Here is a 23,752-nt window from a genome sequence, read left to right as displayed (position 1 = left end):
CTCTGCATAAGCAGGTAGGTGTCTGCATGGGCCGGTGGGTCTCTGCACAGGCAGGTGGGTCTCTGCACGGGCCGGTGGGTCTCTGAACAGGCAAGTGGGTCTCTGCACAAGTAGGTAGGTCTCTGCACAGGCAGGTGGGTCTCTGCACAGGCAGGTAGGTGTCTGCACAAGCAGATGGGTCTCTGCACAGGCAGGTAAGTGTCTGCACAGGCAGGTAGGTGTCTGCACAGGCAGGTGGGTCTCTGCACAAGCAGGTGGGTGTCTGCACAAGCAGGGCCACCATGATTGAGAAGCAGATGGGGCCAAACAGCTTCCCTGAGCCGGAGGTCCCTAAATGTTAAGCTTCCAGGCTTTGGCATCGATTTCTGGGGTTCAATGCCAATTTTGCAACTCATTTGCCGGGTGACCCTGTGTACGTTGTGCCACATTTCACAGGCCTCTGCTTCTTTATAAACCAGAGAAGCTACGTATAGAGCTCACGGGGTTTTCCCGGTGATAAATGAAGTAATACACTTAAAGCACTCAAAAACTGCGTCTGGCCTGTAGTCAGCATTTAATAAATATTTACTAATTCTTCTTCATTTTGTTATTTTTCTCCCACTCCTCTCAGACGATTCACGGGCACGTGGAGCAGAGCTCCTGACCATCTTGGCAGATGACACTGTCCTCGGCTCACCTTCCCGAATCAGAAATCGACTGCGTTGCGAGGATCTGCTCATGCCACGCTCAGTGACCCCGGCCTCCTCGGCCTCAGCTCCAGCCTGTTCCCTAAGTCACCCCTCCTCCCAGGCCCCTAACGCGGCCATCCCTCGTCACTCCCTTGAGTCACCCAAAGGGTTTGCTCATGAGGCTTGCAGCTTCCTTTCCTGCCTTTTCTCCGTCTCATCCTCCCCCATCAAACAACTGCGGTGATCTCTAAAAAGCACGCTCTGCCCAGAAGTCTTCGTGGGCTCGTGCTGGAGCGAGGATGCGGGGTCGCCCCACTTGTGCCCATCGCGCCCCCCCGCGTGCCCGTGGGGCTTAAGAGGCCCACGAGCTCCTCTAGCTTGTAGACCGCGGCGCAGCATCTAGGGAGGCTGGTCTCCCCCTTGGGTAATGCCCCCTCTCCCTTGGCCCCCAGAGGTGCCCCTTCCTCGCAGAGACCTTTTCTGAACTTGGGTCTGTCCCGGGACCTGCACGTGACCCCTTCAGGAGCACCCCCCGTTCCCAGAGGGCCCTTGCGCCCGGTGTGCCAGCTGGGTCCTGGCTAGCCTCACGCTCCACTTTTCAAAGAGATCCAAACGCTATGACGACAGCGGTCGTATTTGTCACTTCAGTGATGAAAACGCAGTAATAGAAATATAAGCCAGTCACACGATGTTCCTCAACGCCTCGCCTGTATGTGAAGTGCAGGGCGGTGTGCCGCGCTCAGATGGGGTCCGAGTGCATAGTAGTGTCGACAAACGGGAGACTGTTGGAGGCGGAAATGCACAGACACGTGGGGTGTAGATGTGCACGAGCATGTGGGGTGTGGATGTGCATGGGTGCGTGGGGTGTGGACGTGCATGGGCGCGTGGGGTGTAGATGTGCACAGGTATGTGGGGTGTAGATATGCACGAGCATGTGGGGTGTGGATGTGCATGAGCATGTGGGGTGTGGATGTGCATGGGTGCGTGGGGTGTGGACGTGCATGGGCGCGTGGGGTGTAGATGTGGACGAGCATGTGGGGTGTGGATGTGCATGGGCGCGTGGGGTATAGATGTGCACAGGTGTGTGGGGTGTAGATATGCACGAGCATGTGGGGTGTGGATGTGCATGAGCATGTGGGGTGTGGATGTGCATGGGTGCGTGGGGTGTGGACGTGCATGGGCGCGTGGGGTGTAGATGTGCACGAGCATGTGGGGTGTGGATGTGCATGGGCGCGTGGGGTGTAGCATGCACGGGTGTGTGGGGTGTGGATGTGCACGGGGACGTCTCCCCCTCGCCCTCTGTGCGTCCTTACCCGGCACTGAGCTGTGAGCTGTGAAGGGCAAACGGAGCTGCTTGGTCCAGGGGAGCCACGAGGCCCGACCTGGTGCCGGCACCCCAAGTCTGCGCGGTCTGCAGCAGTGGCCTTGACCTGGGGGGTCACGGGCTCGCAGCACCTGGGCAGCCGCACCTCGCCGGGGTGGAGCCGGGGCCCTGGGATGGGACTGGCCTCCCCCGGGCGGTGCGGTGCCCATGGAGGGTGCAGGGTCCCCTGAGGGCGGAGGGTCCCCGAGCGCAGGGAGGGGCCTGGGTGGCCGGCGAGATGGGGTCGGTCCCTAGCAGCCCAGGGTGCCCCCAGAACTCCCGGTCCCTGCTGTCCTTTTACCTTCAGGCAATAAAACCGGATGTTTTTCCACGTTTCCACTAACAGATACAATCACCTCCCAATTTAAAGGAGATTTGGAGAAGAAATGGAGCACATTTTCCGGAAGGCCATCCACCACTTTAGGTACAAGTGACCCCAGGGCACGACCCCCGTGGCCCGCAGGTTCCTGGTCCCCGCCGGTCCCTGTGCCATCAGGCACCTCCGGGCGCTCACACCCCAACTTCAAAGCAAAGCTGATGCTGTTCGGTAATCCTGAGAATACTATTTTTGATCCACCTTTTCAGGAAGATTCATTTAAAAGCCTAGACATAGCTACATGATGAGTTTCTACGATCCACAGAGGAAAAAAACCAACAACAATGCACCCAAGATACAATGATTACTGGCAAGAAACAATGCTTTCCAAAATTTCCTTAAAATACTATTATTTCATCCGGTAGGGAAAGAAACGGAATTGTACACTGTGCCTGTTCCAGCGCGAGTGTGGGCCCTGCCCTCTCACACCTCTGTCCTGACTTTTATCTGAGACATAAAAGAGATTTCGTAACAGAACCACTACATAAATTACATGGTGATCTATGATTAAACATAGAAATGCACACGCAAGACATTTCTTCAGAACTTCTCTTTTTACAGTCACCTCTTACATGCTTTACATATCTCTATCCGGAAAGATGCCCTAGATGCTTCCATGCAGCTATTTGTTTGGCTCTTTTCTCCCGTAGGAGCCCGTTGGGCGGCTCTGCTCCTATAATACGGGTTGGGCGTCAGACCTAGTCTCTGATACGAGGAAGGGCAACCCAGGCCGTTACAAATCAACAATCATGATTTTAAAGTTCATTTGTCTTTAAATCTTGCCTAGAGTCAGGAATTATTACGGAAATATATTTAACTGGAATCAGGGATACTCAGACACGTACACTGGAGGCATTTATATTCTCACTTTTTTAACGGACTTTGGGTTTATTGCAATTATTCTAGCATCCAGTCTAAATGTACGTTCAGATACTTATTATAATTTGAGGCTACAGGTGATGAGGGAAGTCACGTGGATTAATTTCAGGTAGGCCTACAAAATTCCTAATCTACGTCTAATAGAAAATAAATGCGGACTAATCAAACTGCCTTCTCAGAATGTTGACCAGGGAAGGGAACACTCGGTGAGCAGCCAAGGAAGCAGACGTGGTGTCTGCCGTATCTGGTCTTTTCAAACTCTGCATCTTCCAAACAGCATGTGGTTTCAAATTCCTCTAGTCACAGACGGCTCCATGTCTTTTAGTCTCTCATTAGTGGGTCCCCCCACCCTTGGATGGATAAAGCTTTTCATTTTAGATACTACTGGAGCCATCTCATAGTTTATCTGGGTGTCTCCTTTTCCAAAATATAGTCTGGTTTTTTAATATTAGGGTTTACCTGCTGCATATTCCTACTTTGGGAAAAAAAAAAAAAAACAAGCAGACATGAGAATTTCGACCCTTCATTATCATCTTCAGTAGGATTTGACAGTGATAAGCCTTCGTAATATTGAATTTTCTATACATTTCTTTTTAATCATAGTTTCAAACCAAGTTTCCACGGAAAAGGAGTTTTGGACACAATGCTAATACTTATGATGACTAACACATTTACCTGTTGAGAAGTAGGAAAGGAAAGATTGAGGTGGAAGGTAAAGAGATATTATTAATAGCCCGGTGTTATTTTGGAGCATAAAACAAGCAAACGATGAAGCCCAAAGAAGAAGTTTTATGACAAGTAGTTATATCCCAAGTACCATTTTAAAAGGTACATTAAATTTTCTACAGTTCTATATAAATCAAATGTCAGTGTTTACACCTTTATTGAAGCTATTTTATTAGGAGCAAATAAAAAAAAATATCAAGGACCTAGAGAAAATTTTTGGAATTCTTTGTGAGAATGTGAAACTCCAAGGATATTTTAACTTGTCTCATATTAATTTGGGATACTGACTCGTGCAGTTATTTTGCCCACCTAAGTCTCTGCACCTTAGTTTGCACATGGCATTAAATGTCAATAGGCACCCCACTGCCACCCCCTGGAAGTTTGGCAAGAATCTGAGGAAGACGCAGAAATAATGAAGGATGGGAATTGCGGTTATTGACATTAATTCCAGAATATCTCTGTTCCACTACGAGCACTACAGCCCTGAGCAGCAACCATGAAAATATTCACAGGCTTTGTTCAAAAAGGGGAGCAAGCAGGAGATAATGGATGTTCTGCTGTTTTTGAAAAATATTTATTTATTTATTAGAGAGAGAGAGAGAGAAAGAGCACAAGTGGGAGGGGCAGAGGCCGAGGGAGAGGGAATCTCAAGCAGATGCTGTGCTGAGCGCAGAGCCTGATGTGGGGCTCAGTCTCATGACCCCAAGATCACGACCTGAGCCGAAACCAAGAGTCAGACGCTTAGCCTACCGTGCCACCCGGGTGCCCCGATAATGGATGTTCTGGCACATAATTCACTCTGTTATGGGAAAATCGTCTACCCAAGGTCCAGGACTATGCCAACTTGATCAAAGTCAAGAGGGTTGAATGTAGAATCAGAGCCCAAGGATGATGCTCGAGCACCCAGCAGCCCTGTCCACACCCTCCGTCTTTGCTCTGGGGTTTCTCCGTGTCTCTCTCCACGTCGTTGGTTGGTACCCACCTTTCAATACCCTTGGCCGGCCAGCCCCATCCCTTGGAAAGGACACAGACCACGTGGGCCCGCACTTCTGGTGAGTGCTGCTGACTCCGCACTCACCCTTCTTTCTACACTTACTGCTCTGCCCTCCGAGTATCTTTCAGATATTTCCATGGGATCAATCAGATGAATAGCTTTGACGTGGAGCGACAGGATTCCCAGCAGGCTTATGCATACTCTTTCTGCAAAACTATTTTAGCGGCTTTCTTTCTATCCCCTGAAACCATGGTGGGAAGGACAGAGTGGAAACTTGGGGAAGCCTAGTTTTTTACCACATTCAAAATGTAAATGTCAAGTTTCTGCTTCCTTCCCTGTTTTATCTTGCCTTGTCTTGTTACCTGATCTTTTTCCAAGCAGGGAGGTAGGGATTCATCTGCCCTTCTCTTACACCCCCACAGAGAGAAGACCCTGGCCTCCGGAAAGAGGACTTTAATCATATGATGCGAGGGTTTTAGAAAGCCCCTTTAAGAATACCACCTCGACGTAGCCTCTGTTGAAAACAGGTTTCAGGAGATTAAAGTAGAAAAATGACTGTTAATGTGGCAGAAAGAAAGATACTTGTAGTGTAAGATTATGAATAACAGTGTACAGCAGAGAGAAGGCCAAGCTATTTTCCAGCATGTAACTCCTTGAGGAGGATTTGGTTTGGATGTTTGAGCTCCGTCTCTCCGACACCTATCACAGTGTCTGGCCCATTCAATGCACTCAAGAATTTGAATTATATGTAGAATGGACAGTAGTTACCTAGTGGATTTCCATGTAAAAAAGAGGAAAAGAGGGGATCCCCGAGTGGCGCAGCGGTTTGGCGCCTGCCTTTGGCCCAGGGCATGATCCTGGAGACCCGGGATCGAGTCCCACATCGGGCTCCCTGCATGGAGCCTGCTTCTCCCTCTGCCTGTGTCTCTGCCTCTCTCTCTCTCTCTCTCTCTCTCTCTCTCTCTCTGTCTATCATAAATAAATAAATAAATAAAATATTTTAAGAAACCCAAAACAAATAAAAGTTTAAAAAAAAAAGAGGGAAAGATGATTAGGGAAAGGGAGAGAATGATCTAGTAAAGGAATGATTAGTGTTTGAAGAGAAAGCTGGGAAAAGGTAAAGTGGACAGTAAAGAACAGAGAATTAGAAAGTATGGATGTAATATCATTCCCACTAAAAGCTTTTTGCAATAAATATATTTTATAATTGTCTTAAGCAAATGCGCCGTTGAAAAGTGATAATTTCTGAAAAGTAAAATATCTGACTCTTTCAAGAATGTTTTACTGCCCCAAACACGACCAGGTGATGTACAGCCAACGTAAGCTCTTCTTTTCTCAGGAAATGCAGCGTGCCTATGCGGGCGTGTTGAAAATTCTGATGAAATCTACGCAGTGCAGAGCAATAACCATTTTTGTACCTGTGAGTCAATAAAACAAACACCTAATAGCACTCCGGGGAAGAGGAGATGCCTTTCTTATGAAACTCTGAGGAGTCATGTATTTGGTATCAAGAATCCTTTTTATTCTGTTGAGTAATGGTGCCAGCAGCCGGTGATAGAACTCCCTGGAGGCTATTTCCAAGCCAATGGTGTCACTCGGCTGAAGGAATAGGGAGATGTGTTAGACCTTTTTAACGCAGGATGGGCATCTCAATAAATCAAGGACTCTAAAGGAAAAGAATTAACAAGGAAAAAAAAAAAAGGAGACTGTTCACCAACAGGAACACTAGTGATCGCTCTTTGAAATCTCTCTTGGAACTAAATGATTTACTCTGTGTTTCTCCCTTTTCTAATAAGCTTTAAACTTTTCCTGGCTTTTTGTTTCCTACTAAAGAGAAACCATCAGATGAACTTTTTTTTTTTAAAGAATAAAAATCTACGTATGTGTCTCAGAATAAATACATGTAAATGTACATATATACGCATACCTAGAGCTGGAGAAATAAACCACCTTGTTTCCCCAAACAGAAAAGAATCTTTGAGATTCTGACGGAGTTCTGACCAAAGTTCTCACCTCGGAGCTCGTTTGCTGGACAGGAAGTATATGAGGCTCACGCGCCAGCCTTACTCTCTCTGCCCACGCCGTCCAAGAGGCACGCGGCAGGTGGGGTTCGGGCTCATAGACCGGGTCTAGACACACTGCAGAGAGCACCCCACGTAAAAGTATCGCACATACAAAAACAACTGATTGTAACCATCCCACCTTTTCTTTTTTGGGGGGGGGCGGGCGGTGACCAACAAGACCTTGTAAGGTTTACTTGAATTAGGTAGTAGCTACAGAGTTGTAGGTACCAAGGTGTTTCCAAAAAGGATCATCTGAAGCAGTGGGCACTCTTTTATCGTTAAACACTATTAAACTGTTCCTTTAAAACGTCTCCTCCTAAATCCCCTTTGTGGGCAGCAATCTACTGCTTCTACCGATTTAGATGAGATTTAGGTGTTGCTCACAATCAACGGATTCTTTGAGTTCCTGCACGTTACAAGGTTCTCCCAAGTACGGGTGCGGCACGCCCTAGATCTTGGAAAGGAAGGAAGCCCAGGAAAAAAAGAGCAACGGTCAACCACGTGGTCCTGTTCAAGCATGCACATGTTTTATTTAAGTATTCTCCAAAGGTCTATTTTTTTTTCCAGCATAATGCAGATATTATGCTATCCTTTGAAATAAGATATATGAATTTCAAACAAAATTGTCAAAAACAATGACCTCGGTTACTCCATATGGTACACAGAAATAATTACATTTCACTTACAATACAGATGCACTTAACACAGTCATCAATAGTCATTCACCACCAACACAGTATATTTTTTAAGTCACCTAAAACACCAAAAAGTTTTTTTTTTTCTTTTCCAAAAATCTAAAGAAATTAAGAGTTTGGGATAAATGAGAAGTCGAAAAGGAGGCAGAACTGTCAACTAAAATAGCCTAACTGCTTTTTTTTTTTTAAATGTAGTATTAAGAACATGAAAATAGAACTTTTCATTGGGAATCAGAAGACCTAAGTATTCCCGACTGCGGTTTCCTTAGTCTACTTTTTAAAAAGTTTTTCAACAAATGCCATCACAGAAGTTTCACTATATTTGCTCTAGAAGCATAAAGTGATATGAGGCAGGTGTTAATATAATTGTTAATATTCACGCTCCAGGAAGATTAGTAACTTTTTAAAAGACGTACTAGAAATGAAGCCAGTTCTTCCCTGGAGATAGTAGAGCGGATCTTACTTTTATTCAGCGAATTATTTATTAGGATCTACCATGTGCACAGCACTGTTCTAGAAGCTATTCTAGAAATGGGAAGCAAGGATCTCTGGCTTTACTTGAAAATGGTTGGATTAATCCCTTTTTATGATAAATTATGATAAGGATTTTAAAAATCTTCTATAGTAGAGGGATAATTATTAATTCTTTCCGTGTACGGAGGCTAAACTTTATTTCTTACAGTGGTGGTTTGGAATGAACAAAACTTTTCATTCGACGTAACACTTTTTTACACTGTCACGCGCAGACACGTCTGCTGATATATCTCAAAGGTGAAAAGCTGTAGAGACTTTTCACTTAAATGTACACAGAGATCGACGTTGCATCATCAAACTCCTGTCCTGATTTAGTGGAGAAAATCGCTCCTCGCAGGACACAGGAACCTTCCTCAGATACACTTGTGCCGCCTTCTCCACGGGTGTAGAAAGCGTGCTTTCGTCAAATACTGCTACGTAAAGCACTCTAGTTTATCTCTGCCTTTCAATTCACATCGGTTGTTCTCAAAGTGTATTCAAGATCTAAAGTAAAATAAATAATACATCAAGCGAAGTTCTGGGATTACTGATTTTGTGACATCAATCCCAGCCTACTCTTTGCCTGAAACCCATAGCGATGCGTCCAGTGTCTGGGCTTTTTCCCTAACAGCAAAGAGGTTAGAGGGATCATTCACGGATGTCAACTCCTTTCTCCTAATTTTTGACAAGGGGATTGACGACAGCGATCTACTTACAAGGTAATATGCTGGGGACTACAAAAGTAGGAAAGTCATTTGAACTACAAAACGTCAGTCCGGTTGATGACGACAAACCCAATAGAAAGGCGCTATAGAAGTCCAAGAACAGATAATGCACCGTCACGGGGTGGGGGGGGGAGTACAGCGGACCAGAGAATGTTACCGAAAGACATTTATGGCACAATAGTCTTGGATTAAAAAGTTCTCTAAAACCCGGCCACACCGCAAGTTTCTCTACGAGCGTGGCTCTTACTGTATCTATGAAGATCTGGAAGGTACAACAACAACAACAAAAAAATCCTGATTCCTGATACAACAGGTGTACAATGAATTATTGCGGTTGTAACAGTATCTAAGTGCAAGGTCAAACGATAATTAATACTGAACTATCTGAACACGTTAGATTTACTAATGAGCATCCCCATGAGAAATACCGCAGCTCTAAAAGGAGTTTATTTGCACAGCCCACCATGGAACATGAACAATCAGCTTGTTGTAAGTGCACAGAAATTCCCCCTTTCTACAATTATAGTTTATCATGCCTATTCTGAAGACAACAGAAGGACACTGAAATCACTGCTCCAAAGAATTCTAGCATGCATTATGATGGTTTCCTTCAGTCAATACAAATGTGTCATAGGAGTTTCTTTTTTTTTTTTTTAAATACGTAATAATCTTCATCATAGCCAATGTTCATGGTTTTAACAGGAAAAATTTTTATCAAAATGTTTTCCATATTTTTTTTTTGTTCTGCATTCAACTGGAACATTATGTTCAAAGATTTGTTTTATTTATTTTTATTAAAAAAAGAGTTCAGATCATAAGAAGCATCGATAGGCGGCATTTCATTGTGCTCATTCACAAAGTCAAAGGGTCACAGACTCTTCCTCTGCATGGCAGGTCAAACTCTGCCCAGAAATGCCATTTGGTGGTTTCCTTTCCATCCTCAAGTTTGGAAGCTTTGTTTTTTTTACTTCACTGCCAACCTTCTCGCTTTGCTGTTCTCATCTGCAAAACGTGTATTGTTTCTTCTTCCTTCCGCATGGGATTCTTTGCCCAGCCAGAGCTCCAGTTCTCTTAGACCTGATTCCAATTGTCTTACAAAGCAGACACTCTGACAATATTGCCTCCTGAGTACTCTGGAGACTCTGGCCTGTCGTCTCCTTCCGGGGTGGTCACTGGAGGTGTTGGGATGCTTATTATTGCTGTAGTCACATATGGTTGTTCACAGTTTAGTTTAACACATTCTTCCATCTTGGCGTTTAAACTGGACCGGCTGATGAGGAAGAGAGAGTTTTTTTTAAAAGTAAGCTGTTTACGGAAACCCTGTTTTCCCTACCACCGAGGAAAGTGTTTTCACATTTGTCCGTAACGTTTTAAGTATCTCTAGAACAGTCACTGTGATTTTTTTTTTTTTAAACGAAGGACCAAGCCTAGTATATGTGGAGGTGAACGTCAGCCAGGTCACTGGCATTAAGTAAGTGTCTAGAAGGCACCTCGAGCTGGTTCCATCAAGTGTGTCTCAAAGTGTGTTCTACAAAAGTGCAAGGAAGAGACTCGGGTCGGTTTTGGAAAGTCTGAGTTGAGCAAAGTAAGATCGTTTTCAGATGGGACCCCTGAGAGCTTTGTGATGCTCACGGAAGGGATGTACCTCAATGACCCGAGCACGTGTCTCAGTTCTTTTGGCCACAGGGGTAAGATGCTCAACTTAGTGACAAGTAGTTCTAAGAACCCCGTCCCCCCTCCAAGTTAGCCATTACCAGAAATTCAAGATTCTCCCCTGTGGTATTCTCGCACGAGCTGTATACTCCATCTGGCTGGAGGGAAAAGGGGAGAGGAACAAGGAGGGTGCACCTAGGATGCTAATCACTCAAACCTAATCACCTTGTTTTCATGGAAATCTCACTCAACATGTGTATGTCCTAAAATTTTCTTTCTGATCACTTCTCCGCCTTCTACTTAATTTTGGAACGGATGGAGAACAATGCGGAGGTAGAAAATGTGAGAGATGGAAATCTTCCATCGTTCCAAAATTTAATATTCTGATCCCAGTCTGATTTATGTAAATCAACACAGCCCGAATTCAGAATCTCGTCCAGCTTTTTCACAAAGATTGTTGAATGAGAACAAAGGAGCAGCCCTGGATTAATAGACTGTTAATATAAAAACACAGCTATTTAATTTGAAGGACAAAGCAAAACTATGTTATTATGTTGGCAGAAACTGATCGTTCTTAATCAGTTGTATTGTTTAAATGGGTTACCTTTTGTTGCACATACACGTTTGTGGTAAAAACAAGTAACCAATAAAGAGAAGCAAAGGGAAATCCCAGTAGAAAAATTCCACTTAAATTGTCCACGAAGGAACCAGAGGTGAACAATTTTAGCATTTCGCTTGTATTTTTTTTTTTTTGTACTGGATTGATTTCTGTGTTCATTGTGGCCCCAAATATCTTTGTGATCAAAATCATGTGTTGACTCGAGACACTCGTGTACGCATGGTTTTATTTTTCACTCTTACATCGAAGGTGTCTATGTAGGTGGCGCTGAGCACTTTCCAATGATGTCAGCATCAATCTAATTCGTCTCTGCTAGTGGTGTTGCCTCGCTATCGTCTCAGGGTCTTTGGGGCTCCTGAGTAGAAAGGTATCTGCTCCCCTAAGCCAACGTGGTGGAGGTAGAGAGGCGGGAGCCGCGCTGCGTGCGTGTCTGGCCACCGCAGCTTCTTTCTACCCTTCATACTGTACACCCCGGGAGGGTCGCAGCAGGTCCACTTTCCTACTTGTTGCCCTATTAGTTTCTGTCTCATTTTAAACCCTAGGAACCAGGATTTAGATGCCACGGTGCTTCTCAGGTGTATTTGTTTAAATAAATAAATAAATAAATAAATAAATAAATAAATAAATAAATACCCTTTGCCCCCCACCCACCGCCCCAAAGATTGCCCAGCACACCCAGCAGCAGGGGGCCTGCAGGATCACCCTGGGTACCTGTTCGACAGCGGGGTCCTCTCCACGCATCTGATCTGGATCGTGCTGAGCTCTTGCACACTGCCTCGGTGGCTTCCTGACACGTTGGCATTTGGGATGCGGAAGGTTTTCTTGTGTCGTCGTGAACAGCAAGTGCTGGTGACTCCGTGTTGTGAAGACAGAGAGGGGCTGTGACTGGAAGGCCGGTTGCCGGGCGCCACTTCCATGCAGCTCTCCTCGAAGACCTGCTCATCCACAAACTCATGATTCTGCTCCGCGGTCGCGAGGGCGAGAGAAGGGGGCACAGAAACACGTCGTCACTTTAGGAAAGGCAACGGCTGGCTTTGCTTTTTAAGACTCAAACGCGCTCTTACCCTGAGACCCCCCGGTGGCAACTGATGCCACGTCCCTAGAGACGGGAACCTGGCCGCCGGGCTCTGGGTCGGCCCTGCACACGGGCACCTGCAGGCTCACCGAGGGTCTCTCTAGGGACTACCTGTATCCTCAGATATCACCTGTTACGGGTGCTCGGGGGGCTCAACGGGGGTGGGGTGGGGTGTCTCCTTGGGCCCAGGCCATGACCCCGGGTCCCGGGATTGAGTCCTGAGTCGAGCTCCCTGCAGGGAGCCTGCTTCTCCCTCTGCCTGGGTCTCTGCCTCTCTCTCTCTGGGTCTCTCATGAATAAATAAGTAACATCTTTTAAAAAAAAAACAAGTAAAAAAAAAAAAAGAAAAATCACTTGTGAATTTAAACATCACTTCTGGAACGGAAGAAGCAAAGAGAAAAAAAAACCCTCTTGAAAACGCTGTAAGACAGCGGTCACGGCGAATGTGTAAGTTCACACCGACTTTTCTTTTTTGAACAGATTAGAATTATGGAAAAGACACAATTCCGATAGGATGCCTCATATTAGACGGCCTGTTGGATGCCAGCAAATATTTTCACGTGGGATTGAAAACATTCTTTAATCAGAAAGTGAGATCTTGGAGATACTTTCTATTTCTTGAGATGCTCCTCTAAAATGCCCAGCGTACGGACAAGTGACTTGTTAGGTAAGTCAGTAAAATACTGCCAAACGGGCCACTCTGTGACCCAGAAGGGGACAGCCTGCCCTCTGAGCTCCTTCCTTACCCGGTGACGCGTCCCCGGCTGCACGCATCGCCTCCGCCCGTATGCAGAGCGGCCCTAGCCACGGGGCGCACAGTGATGGGCATCATTCACACACCACAATTTAGAAAAACCACAGCGCAAATTTTGCTTTTTTAGAGTTCTTAATACAGAATCACTTCCTAAAATGCCTATGAAAGAATTTCGCTTCCGAACTATAAGGGAAAACATCGGGGTCTGAACGGCCGGGGGAATGACTTCGGTGAGTATTTTCTTCTTGTCTTTGTGTAGGTGGGAGTAATCCTGTACCGGGAGGCTCCGCACATGCCAGGTTCCGCGGAACCATCTCTCACCCTAAAATATTAGTGAAACAATCGAAGCAGTTCACTGGCCAACAGCAAATAGATTGTTTTCGTTACCCATTTTGTCATTTCTTTGCTGAGACAAGAATGTTGAAGTGAAAGAAATCTCAGGACTCCACTGTTTAAGGTCCAGAGAATAATATGACCGGATAGGACAGGATTTGATGAAGAAATGAATTTCAGTATCAAATTTTCTGGGGAAAAGCAGAGCTCACGAGGGCTGCGCGGTCTGTTTTCTTCCTTCACGGTGCGCATCCCACACACGTGCTACAAGCACCCAATGCGTGAGGTCCTACGTTGTCACCTCGGTGACGGAAGTGAGGTCAAGTCCTCTGGCCGCTGGTTAGTGTTGTGGGCAGCTTTATCTGAATGATATGAACCGGTGTTCGTTTTTTTTTTTTTTTTTTTTTATTTAAGAGGTAAAACAGTAAAAATAGAAGATAGTGAAAAATGAAAAGAGGAAATCCTGGAAATAAATAGATCTATTAATGTCACCATTTACCTTTCAAAGAGTTATCCTCAGCTGCAGACCTTCTCCTGTAAGTCATGGATCTTTAGTTACAAATGCAAATACCATCTGGTAACTACCGTGTTTTAAGCCCTCAAATAATTCCCCACTTATTAGGAGACAGGGATCAGGAGTCTCCACAGGCCTCCAGGGTCTCGCCAGTCCCTAGACTTCCTCTGCCTCCCGCTGGGTCGGCCTAGGCCCTGCCTTCCGATGGCCCCCGCGCTCTCTCGGCTCCTCTGGGGCCACCTGCAGCCTGCCTCTGCGGCCTGCGTCACCTTGGGGCCCTCTCCCTTCCTTGCCTAGCCAGCTCCTGGTCGTCCCCGCAGGTGTGCATGCAAGTCGCCTCGCTGCCCTGTCCCGTCAAGGCTCCTCCGGCTTTGCACCCCTCACCGTGACCCCGATTTCCCTTCGGCAGCTGCTGACGCTCCTCCAGGAACCCCGGGTGTGTCCCCGCTGTGGAGCGGGATGGGGGCCACCCAGGCTGCGCCCCACCGGCCGCCACGTGGCAGGCGAGCGATGCGAATTCATCGAATGACCGTCGGGGAACCGGGCCAGCGCCCGGCCGGTGCCCGAGGTGCGAGGGCAGGTGCGGGCATCTGGGGAGCCGGGGAGAGGACCCGAGGGGGCAGTTTCCATCAGCTCTGTGCTCACAGACCGTGACCCCCCGACAAGCCAGCGAGGGAAGGGGTGCGGAGCTTCCTAGCAGACCCCCTCCACGCCAAGGGGCCACCCCGGATTAAAGGTGTCATTGCCCTACGGGGACACACAGTTTTTTGTTACTTTTCCTGTTCATTACAACCTGTTAATGAAAGACACGCTTCTACCTGGTTACTCTCCATTTTTTCCTGCTCCAGCTATCGGAATGCCCCTTACCTCGATGTCAGGATCGCCTGAACGACACTGTTTTTTGATTAATCAGCATTCCAATAATCAGGGAGAAAATGGTATTTTATAGGGCCTGCAGTCGGCCGTCGGGAAGCAGCTTCCCACCTGCGGTAAACCAGCATTTCAGACTAAAGATAACCACGAAAGACGCACGCACTTTAAATAACTCTCCGGAATACTCTCCAAGTTGAGACGTCACTATAGTCTTTCAAAGCCACTTCAAATATTGTGGGTTGGGGTTTTTTTTTTATTTTTTTTAATTTTCATCTTTTATGTATTTTCCAGTACCGTAGAGAGTGAACCTCTCCTTGGAAGCACGGAGTCGGCACAAAGGCGACCGGGGTTCGCGTCCCAGCACAGGGCGGCCAGTCAGGCCTTTTCCTTACCGTGGTTTTCTCCAGGCAGTGCAGCAGGTGGTGGTGCTGGGTTTCAAAGCTGGAGCCGGATTTGCTAACAAAGGCCTGCTCTTCCTCGGAGGACTGTCAACACACAGAAGACAGAAGCGCTTCCTATTTTATTTGCAAACAATGAGAACCTCAGCCACGCGTTTCCACCGAGAGAGCGAGCCTACCTCTTGAGATTCAATGGCAGCTTTTTAATTTCTTTTTTAACTAAAAAGGGACAAATGCGCAGTTGCTTGTCCTTTCGGTAAGGAGCGTGTACGTGTGAGCCGAATGAGCGCTGCGGTCTTTGTCCACCTGCCTCCCTGAATTGCAAATCGGAATCGTCTTACTCACCTGCCACCTCCCTTGGGAAGCCTGCGAGCCCTTCGCTGTGGCTGGTGAAGCGGGATCCAGGCCCTCAGGACCCGCTCGCCTACATCGAAGCTATTCTGATGGCCAGAGGGCTGGGGCCCTACCCACGCGGGCGGCCGTGGACCCCGGAGGGCGCTCCCCCCCATCAGGGAGCCAGACGAGCCCTCCTGACCGCACTCAGAGGAATTTTAAGGAAACAAGTCGTTTTGAGACAAAAATGGGTATTCGAGTCGAGGATTCCTGACCTTCCCCATGTGCACATAAGCCAGCAAAGCAGGTCACCAGCCGAGGTGCTGATTCTCGGGCGACACGGGGTCAGCAGCCCCGGGGCAGGGCCCAGGGGTCGCTGCTGGCTAACAGAGTGGCCCCAGGGTGGCACGCCGGGTGCCTGGGCATTTATTTCGAAGTGAATGAACCGGTTGTGGGGGTGAAAGCCAGTATTTTTTGTAAAGACGGTGTAAACAATTTAAGCTCTTCTTAAGCGGCTATTTGAATGAATCCAGAGACAAAACAGCCCTAAAATGAGTAACCAAGTTCCCCCTTTAAATAAAAAAAAATAATTGGAAATTTTGTTAAAAAAAAAAATGTCCCCAGCCAGAGGGGGCATTTACAGAGGCCGCTTGGGTGGCTGGAGGAGCCAGCGTCCGAGTCCCCCCAGGCCATGGAAGGCCGGACACGAGCAAATCCCCATCACGCGAGGAAAGTGGCCACGAGCAAGTGACACGCGGCCGTACCTGCAGCTGGTTGGTGAGTAAGCCGTTGCGCTTGCTCTGCATGTAGGCGTTGGCGCTCCCGCTCTTGGCCGCCCGGATCCTGGCCAGCCTGGCTTTCTAGAAGCCGGAAGAGAAAGAAGTGGTGGGTTAATAGCCAGGAGCTGTTTCCTTACCGCAGTCAGTGGGCCCTGGGGTCACACGCACGTGGGCACCCGGGCGGTGAGGCCCGGAGAGCTGTCCCCGCGCGGTGCTGAGAATGACACCTGCACGCTTCGTTCCGTGCACTTCTTCAGGGCCACGCGGTCCCCCCCGGCCGCTGGGTCACCCCCTCCACTCGGGGCCCTGAGTCTCCACGGTAAGATCAGGTTCTTGCATTGTTGTCTCCGTCCCTCGTGTTCAGAGAAAAAAGACAGTGTTGCTTCATTTATGTTCCCGCTTACCCCAGGCGGAGTAGCTCCACGAGGTGAAGACATTGCAAAGCAGCTTCCAACTCACCTTCGTCTACACTCGCCCCCTTTTAAAAATAGCAAACACGTTCCAGGAACCAACCGCCTGCCTGCCCGCCTGCCTGTCTTTGCTTCCCTCCTTTTTGCCTTCTTGCCTTTTTAAAGGTTTTTAAAAAACCCTGCACTCTCAACTCTAAAACATTTTCTTGCGATTATTTTGTTAAATCCGGCAATGTTGACCTCGTGCCGAGTAACATGGAGTCTCAAGAAAAAAAAAATCCCTAATCCAACCACCTTTTCTACTGACACTGGTCCACACTAGAGCACACTTATCTGATTTCTGTTTCTCTCTTGAATTTGTTGAAACGAGAGCACAGTGAGCCACTCCAAGGAGATTCATGACATTACTTTTTAATTTTAAAATATTCATGCATAGAGAGTGTTCTTCAATTAGAGGGCTTTGGGGTGGTTCCTTCAAGTGTTCACACTTACAGAGAGATCATCAAAGCGATATTGCTGAGCAAACTGACTGCTTAGCCAGATTTCTGGTATTCCGCTCTCCTTTGTAACTGCTGTTGTATCTGGAATGAGCCACGGAATGAGTCTGGTTTTCACCTCCTGGAGGACACTATTTGGGTGAACGTTCTGTCTGCACGATGTGTATCTAGCAAGTGTATACAGGAAAGCAACTGGAACGGCGAGGTGCAGTTCCTATAGAACGACTCCCTAAAGATCCCTTCTTTTCCCTTTCTAAACAACCCAGATAAATCCTATCTGTGGTCTCCAGCCCCGGGATGTTCTTTTTAATAAAAAAAATCTAAAAATTATCTAGATTTTTTTAATGGAAAATGAATATACACATATGACCAAAAATTCTATTCATACAAAAGTGCATCAAAAATGAGTAAGTCTCTGGACCCTGGAGCTGCCCTATTTTTATGCTTCAGAGGAACCACTGGTCATATTTCTTTTTTTTTTTCAAACAAATTAATATTTTATTGGTGTTCAATTTGCCAACATACAGAATAACACCCAGTGCTCATCCCGTCAAGTGCCCCCCTCAGTGCCCGTCACCCATTCACCCCCACCCCCCGCCCTCCTCCCCTTCCGCCACCCCTAGTTCGTTTCCCCGAGTTAGGAGTCTTTTTCTTCTCCCTTCCACTGGTCATATTTCTAAAGAATCTTGCCAGAAATTTTCTAGGCATATAAATTAAGAGTGTGTGTGTGTGTGTGTGTGTGTGTAATTACATATACATGTGTATATTGAGGTGTGATCACATCAATACGTCATACATCAATATACACATATTCTTACTCATTTGGGACAATATGCCTCCCACTCCTTTGCGCTCAGCTGTTCTCATTTAATAGATCGGAACTCCCTCCGTGTCTACATATATAGATCCACCTCATTCTTTATAAATACCTACTAGGTCAATGAATAAAGCATCGCTTACACAGCCAGCCGGCTACCACTAATTTTTAAGGCACCTTTTGCTGCTACAAGCAATGGTGCCTGCCTTGGACATCAGGACGAACTTATCTGCAAGACAGATTTCCAGAAGCAGAACTATTCCTAGATCAAAGGGTGCGCGTTGCGTGCGTGTTTTGTTGGATGGGTTTTACCAGACTTCCCTCCAAAGCTGTACCAAGATGCCCTTTCACGCCCAGGGTCTGAGGGTAGCACTGGGACGCTGAAGCTCTCAAAATAGCATTGAGATATCATCCGGCTTCAACTCCACCCCTTCTCCCTTCCTCTGTGAATTTACTCTTCCTGTTTGCTGATTCCAGGTTAAAATAATACTTTGTACGAAGATCATATTCATAAATGATGGGAAAAAATAGACGAATTTCACTCTTGGTTGGCGGTATACTGTTTAGATCACTCGAAGTACTGAGACAATGCTAGAGAAGGAGGTTGGGAGGTAGGAAATTTTTAACTTCAAAAGCTGTGCTGCGCAGCCAGGATTTCAGGACTTGATAAAACAATGGGACGTGACAAGCACTTCTGGAAATGACTTTGAATCGATGTAATAATTCAGAAATAAGTAACCTAAGTATACATTTGGTTTCCAGAAAACGATTATTGCTGAAATTTGAGTCCTAACGTCTCATAGGTCTCCTGAAACACTTAATGCCTTTTCTGGTCTCACTCTGATCCCACCCTACCCCTTCCTCCCACCCTCCCTCTCTCCATCCCCCCTTCCTTCCTTCCTTCCTTCCTTCCTTCCTTCCATCTCCCCTCCTTCCTTCCCTCCCGCCTTCCTTCCTCCTTTCCTTCCTCTGTCAACTACCGCACGTAGTCACATGGTTTTTATCACGGTTACTAGCCTCACCTGTGTCATTCTCCAAGCGCTTAGCAGCTGTATCAGAAAACATTATTTTTTTTCCATAAATGAGACACTTATTTACATTAACCAAAACCACTGTCCAGCAAAGGAAAATGACATGTCTTTCCCACCGTGGAAAGCCTACATGTGGTGGCAACCAGTACAAGAGAAGTGGCTCTACGCTTCAGGGAAAAAGAAGCAGTTGTTTTAGACACAGAATAGCCATTTTGCTAAGCCAAGTACTATGATTAGAAAAAAACCTCCCATCTCAATTTCAATCACGACTTTTCTTTCATTTTACAACGATATCCTATGAGTTAATGGGTTTAATTGGTCTTGTGGAGCGCCACACCAAATGTCTGTTGAACACTGCTAGCTTTTATGACCTGTGATTACATCTTTGCTTTCAGTAGGTAATTGAGGAAATTTCTTTTACAAAGATATTTTAGAAAAATCACTTAACTTCTGACCCAGTCAGTATGACAATCTTGGCAACGGTGGCCGTGCAAATGGGAGGTCAAACAAAAACCATCCACCGGTAAGAGGAAGTGTATTCCTTGCGGCCCCCACCCTCAGTTTTGTAGGAAATACAACTTCTTGGCATGGCCAAGTACCAGCAAATATTACGGAATGAGAGTAAAGCTTCAGTAAATACTTTAGCCTATTTGGAAGAGAGGAGGCTTCCAAATTTTTAATTAGACAAAAAAGGTTTATATTGTCTGTGTTAAAAAAAAAAAAGGGCTTTGAAGTTATTTTTGATAGTCTTTATCTGTCTTGAGAAACACCGATGGTGTTGGAAAAAATAAATTGTCCCATAAGCACATTTCCCCCGTGCATCTCAATTCTTCATAAATTCAGCTTTCTTCTTAATTCTCTAAATTAAGACAATTTTCAATCCTCAGCAGGATTTCTCAAAGTTGGGTTCCAAGGAACTAGTAAGTGTTATGGGTAGAATCCAAACCAACCAAATGAAACCAGCGACGGGTTCTGTGGTCAAGAAAAGTTTGGGAAATGCTGAGAGGTTAAAAGGGTTTCTTTGCCATTGGATTCCTACCATATATTGTAGATGTTCATTGTGAAGGCAAAAGGGGGGATACAAGTATATAATTTTTTCTCAAACTCATCTGACCAGAACCCTTCTACTGTGGAGTAGTCGGAGGCCCAGTATGCAGTGGTTTCAACACGTAGATTGTCTTTTAATTGCACCAAGTGACATTACATAAACTTTACAATGTATTCTCTGGAACAGAGGCAGGGGTCCCAGTTGGAGAAAGATATACAGGATAAGCCAAAAACCATTGAGACGGCAATGTTCTTAAATGCCATCGATCTTCTAAATGAGGTCTGAGGTAGATTGTGGGAAGTTATTGGACCATGTTACTGGCAAATCACAAAATGTTTTCAATACTTTGAAGAACAAGGGCATCCTAGGCAGCTTTAAAAGTGAGGCATCGAAGGCCTTCCTCCTTTGCAATGTGAGGCAATTCCTCACTCCTCAAACATCAGCCCACATGTAGCATATGCCATTTATTCTGGAAATCCTTCCTTCGACTTGTTTCCTTCACTTAAAGTTTAGTAAAATGTCTCATGTCGGGGTAGCACATTAAGCTTTATCAGCTTTTACAAATTTAAGGAATTTATTGGCATCTTTCCATTGGTTAAGGTAAATATTCCCCTAGAAATGAGACAAGTTAGTGCCAAATACTAATAAAGAGAGGGGGGGTGTGGGGAAGTCAGTGGGAGATAGTCTAGGATTCCCAGCCAGCTCTGGAGTTTGATGAATCGTGGTGATGGCAGGGCTGGGTAGAGACGGTGCTGGCATTGGGGTCAGTGGAAGGGACACCAGACCCGTGGCCCCAAGTGTAGTGAAAGTTCTCTAAGTAGGAAGAGGCTAGAACGGAAAGAAGATACAGGCAGGTACCAGAGATGAGAATCACGCTGCCCAATATTGTTTCCAACTGGTTCTAGGAATACCCATCCTACGCCGGGGATGGAGGACATTGTCAAGGTGAAAGACACCTCATCGTTCATTCTTTCTTTCACTTCCTACCCAAGTGTCAAGAGCCTATCGTATGCCCCGCACGGAACTCAGAACATCAGAGAAGGAGAATACAGTGTGATACACGGTAACAGAGCGTGCATGATACTGTGGGGGAAGAGAGGATGGAGCAATTAATGGCGTCCACATCCGTTAGGAACATTTTCACTAAGTGGATGATATGGGAGCTGATGAGTACCGCGCCCTGAGCGGGGTGGGTACATTAGGTGGTGTGGGGATGGAACGGAGACTTAAGGGCAGAAGTAGGTAATTCCATAAGGGCTGAAACACAGAGTGGATTTCAAGAAGTATGAAACTTCCAGATTCTTACGTGTGTTGGTGATGGAGCTTCTTAAACTACAGACCAAAAAATCTGGTTATCCACAGAGGCCTGGCGTAGGGCCTGAGTCATAGGTTTTAATATTGGCTAATAATCTAAGGGAGATCATACTCGGGCTTTAGCAGGGTGTTATTTATTTTAATTATTCTAGAATGCTATAGAAATAATCCAATTTGATCATCAATGAATGTCCTAGACAAATGGCTCTAGAGTATGGTTCTCAGGCCACCGGTATCCCTCTCACTTGGGAACTCGTTAGAAATGCAGATTTGCAGGCTGTAATCCCACTCGATGGAATCAAATGCTTTGGGGGTGGGTCTAACAATCTGTGTTTTAACAAGCTCTTTAGATGATTCCAATGTGTCTGAAGTTTGAGAATCACCAAAGCGCGATCAATGAGCACCGGTAACTTCTTTCTGTATCAAGGTCAGCATCTTTACGTGACAAGTAAAACATTTACTTCCATTGCACATTGGCTGTACATCGGCCCATTGATTCAAAACTTCTCACTGCATTTGGAATTATCTATAGGAAAATCCCCAAAGATACACGGCTTTAACGATGACAGAATTTTCTCCTCTTTGACTTTAATCAATAAGTGTATAAGCATAAGCAAGTCATCTGTAAAATGGAAATAATAACACTTCTTTTGCAAATTGATTGTGAAAATATAAATAACAGATATAAAGCACCTGGGATATACTAGAAAATCTAGAGAGAGTTGTTGTTTTTGCTATTGGCCTATTAAATTTTATAATTACTATTACTATTGTACATGATAATTACTTACAAGTTAGTCTTGTAGATCGACCGGTGTGATTTGTATTGAAGCAGGGTAGGTTCCAAATGTCATTGCATCAACCTGGCTTTATTTTAACAAACACCTTCTACTCCATAAATACTTTTTGAACAACCGAGTGATTAAATAAATCTATTAAAATAGAATTACCTGTGGTGAGAGTGAAGGAGAGATGTCACAGTTTGTCTAGACTCACCCACGGGTTAGTGTTTGGTCAAGAAATGATCAAGGATTGCTAGAAACGGGTAAATGATGGAATCCTTTTAAGAGTGGGGAGAGGGAGTGAAAGTAGAAAGGATCCTTGCTGAGGGGAGAACCTAGAAGAAGGAAAGTATCCCTAAGTGCCCAGGGGAATGTTCTCAAACTCGTATTGTATATATTTCATGCTCTCACTTGAGCTTGGAGTTGAAGATGGGACCAAGCACCAAAAAATATGATCTGAAAAACATTTTGTAATACCCCTTATTATTTTTAGCCTGACTCTTATTTTTACTGAATGGAATGTTTGCTTGACTGAATTAACTGGCTATTTTTTTCGTAACTTTGATATTTGTCAAATCATCCGGTTCCAGATAAACCCAAACTCCCTTAACCACACACTTTTTTTTTTTTAACCACACACTTTTAAGGAATGTTTATTCCATTTCTTTTTTTGAATCTCCTGGGAAGGAAAATAGGAAATATTCCTTACTTACTTCCATACCCATTATTCTTTCATAGATAACTCTGGTCGGTTTATTGATCACAGACTCTTTACTGGACATATCACATTAGGTTATTATATTTGGCTTGATTAATTTCTCTAGTAGCCACACAAAATTCATCACACTATGGCAGAAACTTAGAAGAGGGGGAAATATTTTAAAGATACCAAAAAATCATTCCTAAAGCGCACTTTTCAATTTAGTGTACTTAAAAAACACCCATTCATTTATTTTTTGCATTCTGAATTTATTTATGCAAAAAGGCTTCTAAATTATTCTAAGATTTTCCTTACTGATTCGCTTGTTGCAGATGACAAAGTCTGAAGAAAATGCAGATATTTTGGAGTTCGGCCTTTTTGAAAATCAGATTTATTCTTCCTACAGTTTCCATATGGGTGGGGTTTTTGTTTTTGTTTTTGCATTGAGAAAATGAATCACAGGTAGCTCTTGTATCAAAGAAGGCATTTCTAGAATGGAGATGGATGGGTCCTGGGGAACTGGGCTTTTGTAGGATTTTTGTTATTTTGAACAGTGTACACGTAAGCCCAGGAGAAATATTGTAACGTGCGGGCAGAGACACAGTCGTGTGCACGGAAGTTGCTGGTGAGGCGGCCAACTGTGGCTAAAATTTCTCCCTTTCTGCTTGCCAAATGTGTGCCCTACATGAGACTACACCTGGTCAGAGGGTGCCTTTGTCTAACCTCTGTTTATCGAATTATCAGTTTCATAGATTCATATTAACCGGACTATCCTACTCTCTACAATAACTAGTTAAAGGGTAGGTACCTGTCCAAAAAT

General features: G+C 45.4%; 1 protein-coding gene across 1 annotated transcript in view; it reads right to left on the bottom strand.

Moving 5' to 3' along the window:
• Positions 1–7,581: 7,581 nt before the first annotated feature.
• The window catches only part of KCND2 (potassium voltage-gated channel subfamily D member 2), a 477,387-nt gene continuing 461,216 nt past the window's right edge, over positions 7,582–23,752 (bottom strand). Inside the window, exons 3-6 of the mRNA XM_055314555.1 lie at positions 16,319–16,414; positions 15,216–15,308; positions 11,986–12,233; positions 7,582–10,272 (exon numbers count right to left, since the gene is read on the bottom strand). Coding sequence (XP_055170530.1) covers positions 10,095–10,272; positions 11,986–12,233; positions 15,216–15,308; positions 16,319–16,414 — 615 coding nt within the window. The 3' untranslated portion in view covers positions 7,582–10,094. The remainder of the gene's footprint in view (positions 10,273–11,985; positions 12,234–15,215; positions 15,309–16,318; positions 16,415–23,752) is intronic.

Source organism: Nyctereutes procyonoides, unplaced genomic scaffold (genome assembly GCF_905146905.1).
Source record: "Nyctereutes procyonoides isolate TBG_1078 unplaced genomic scaffold, NYPRO_anot_genome, whole genome shotgun sequence".
In the NCBI taxonomy this organism is placed as follows: domain Eukaryota; kingdom Metazoa; phylum Chordata; class Mammalia; order Carnivora; family Canidae; genus Nyctereutes; species Nyctereutes procyonoides.
Note: the sequence above shows the minus strand (reverse complement) of the source record. Positions and strands in the feature narration are given on the sequence as shown.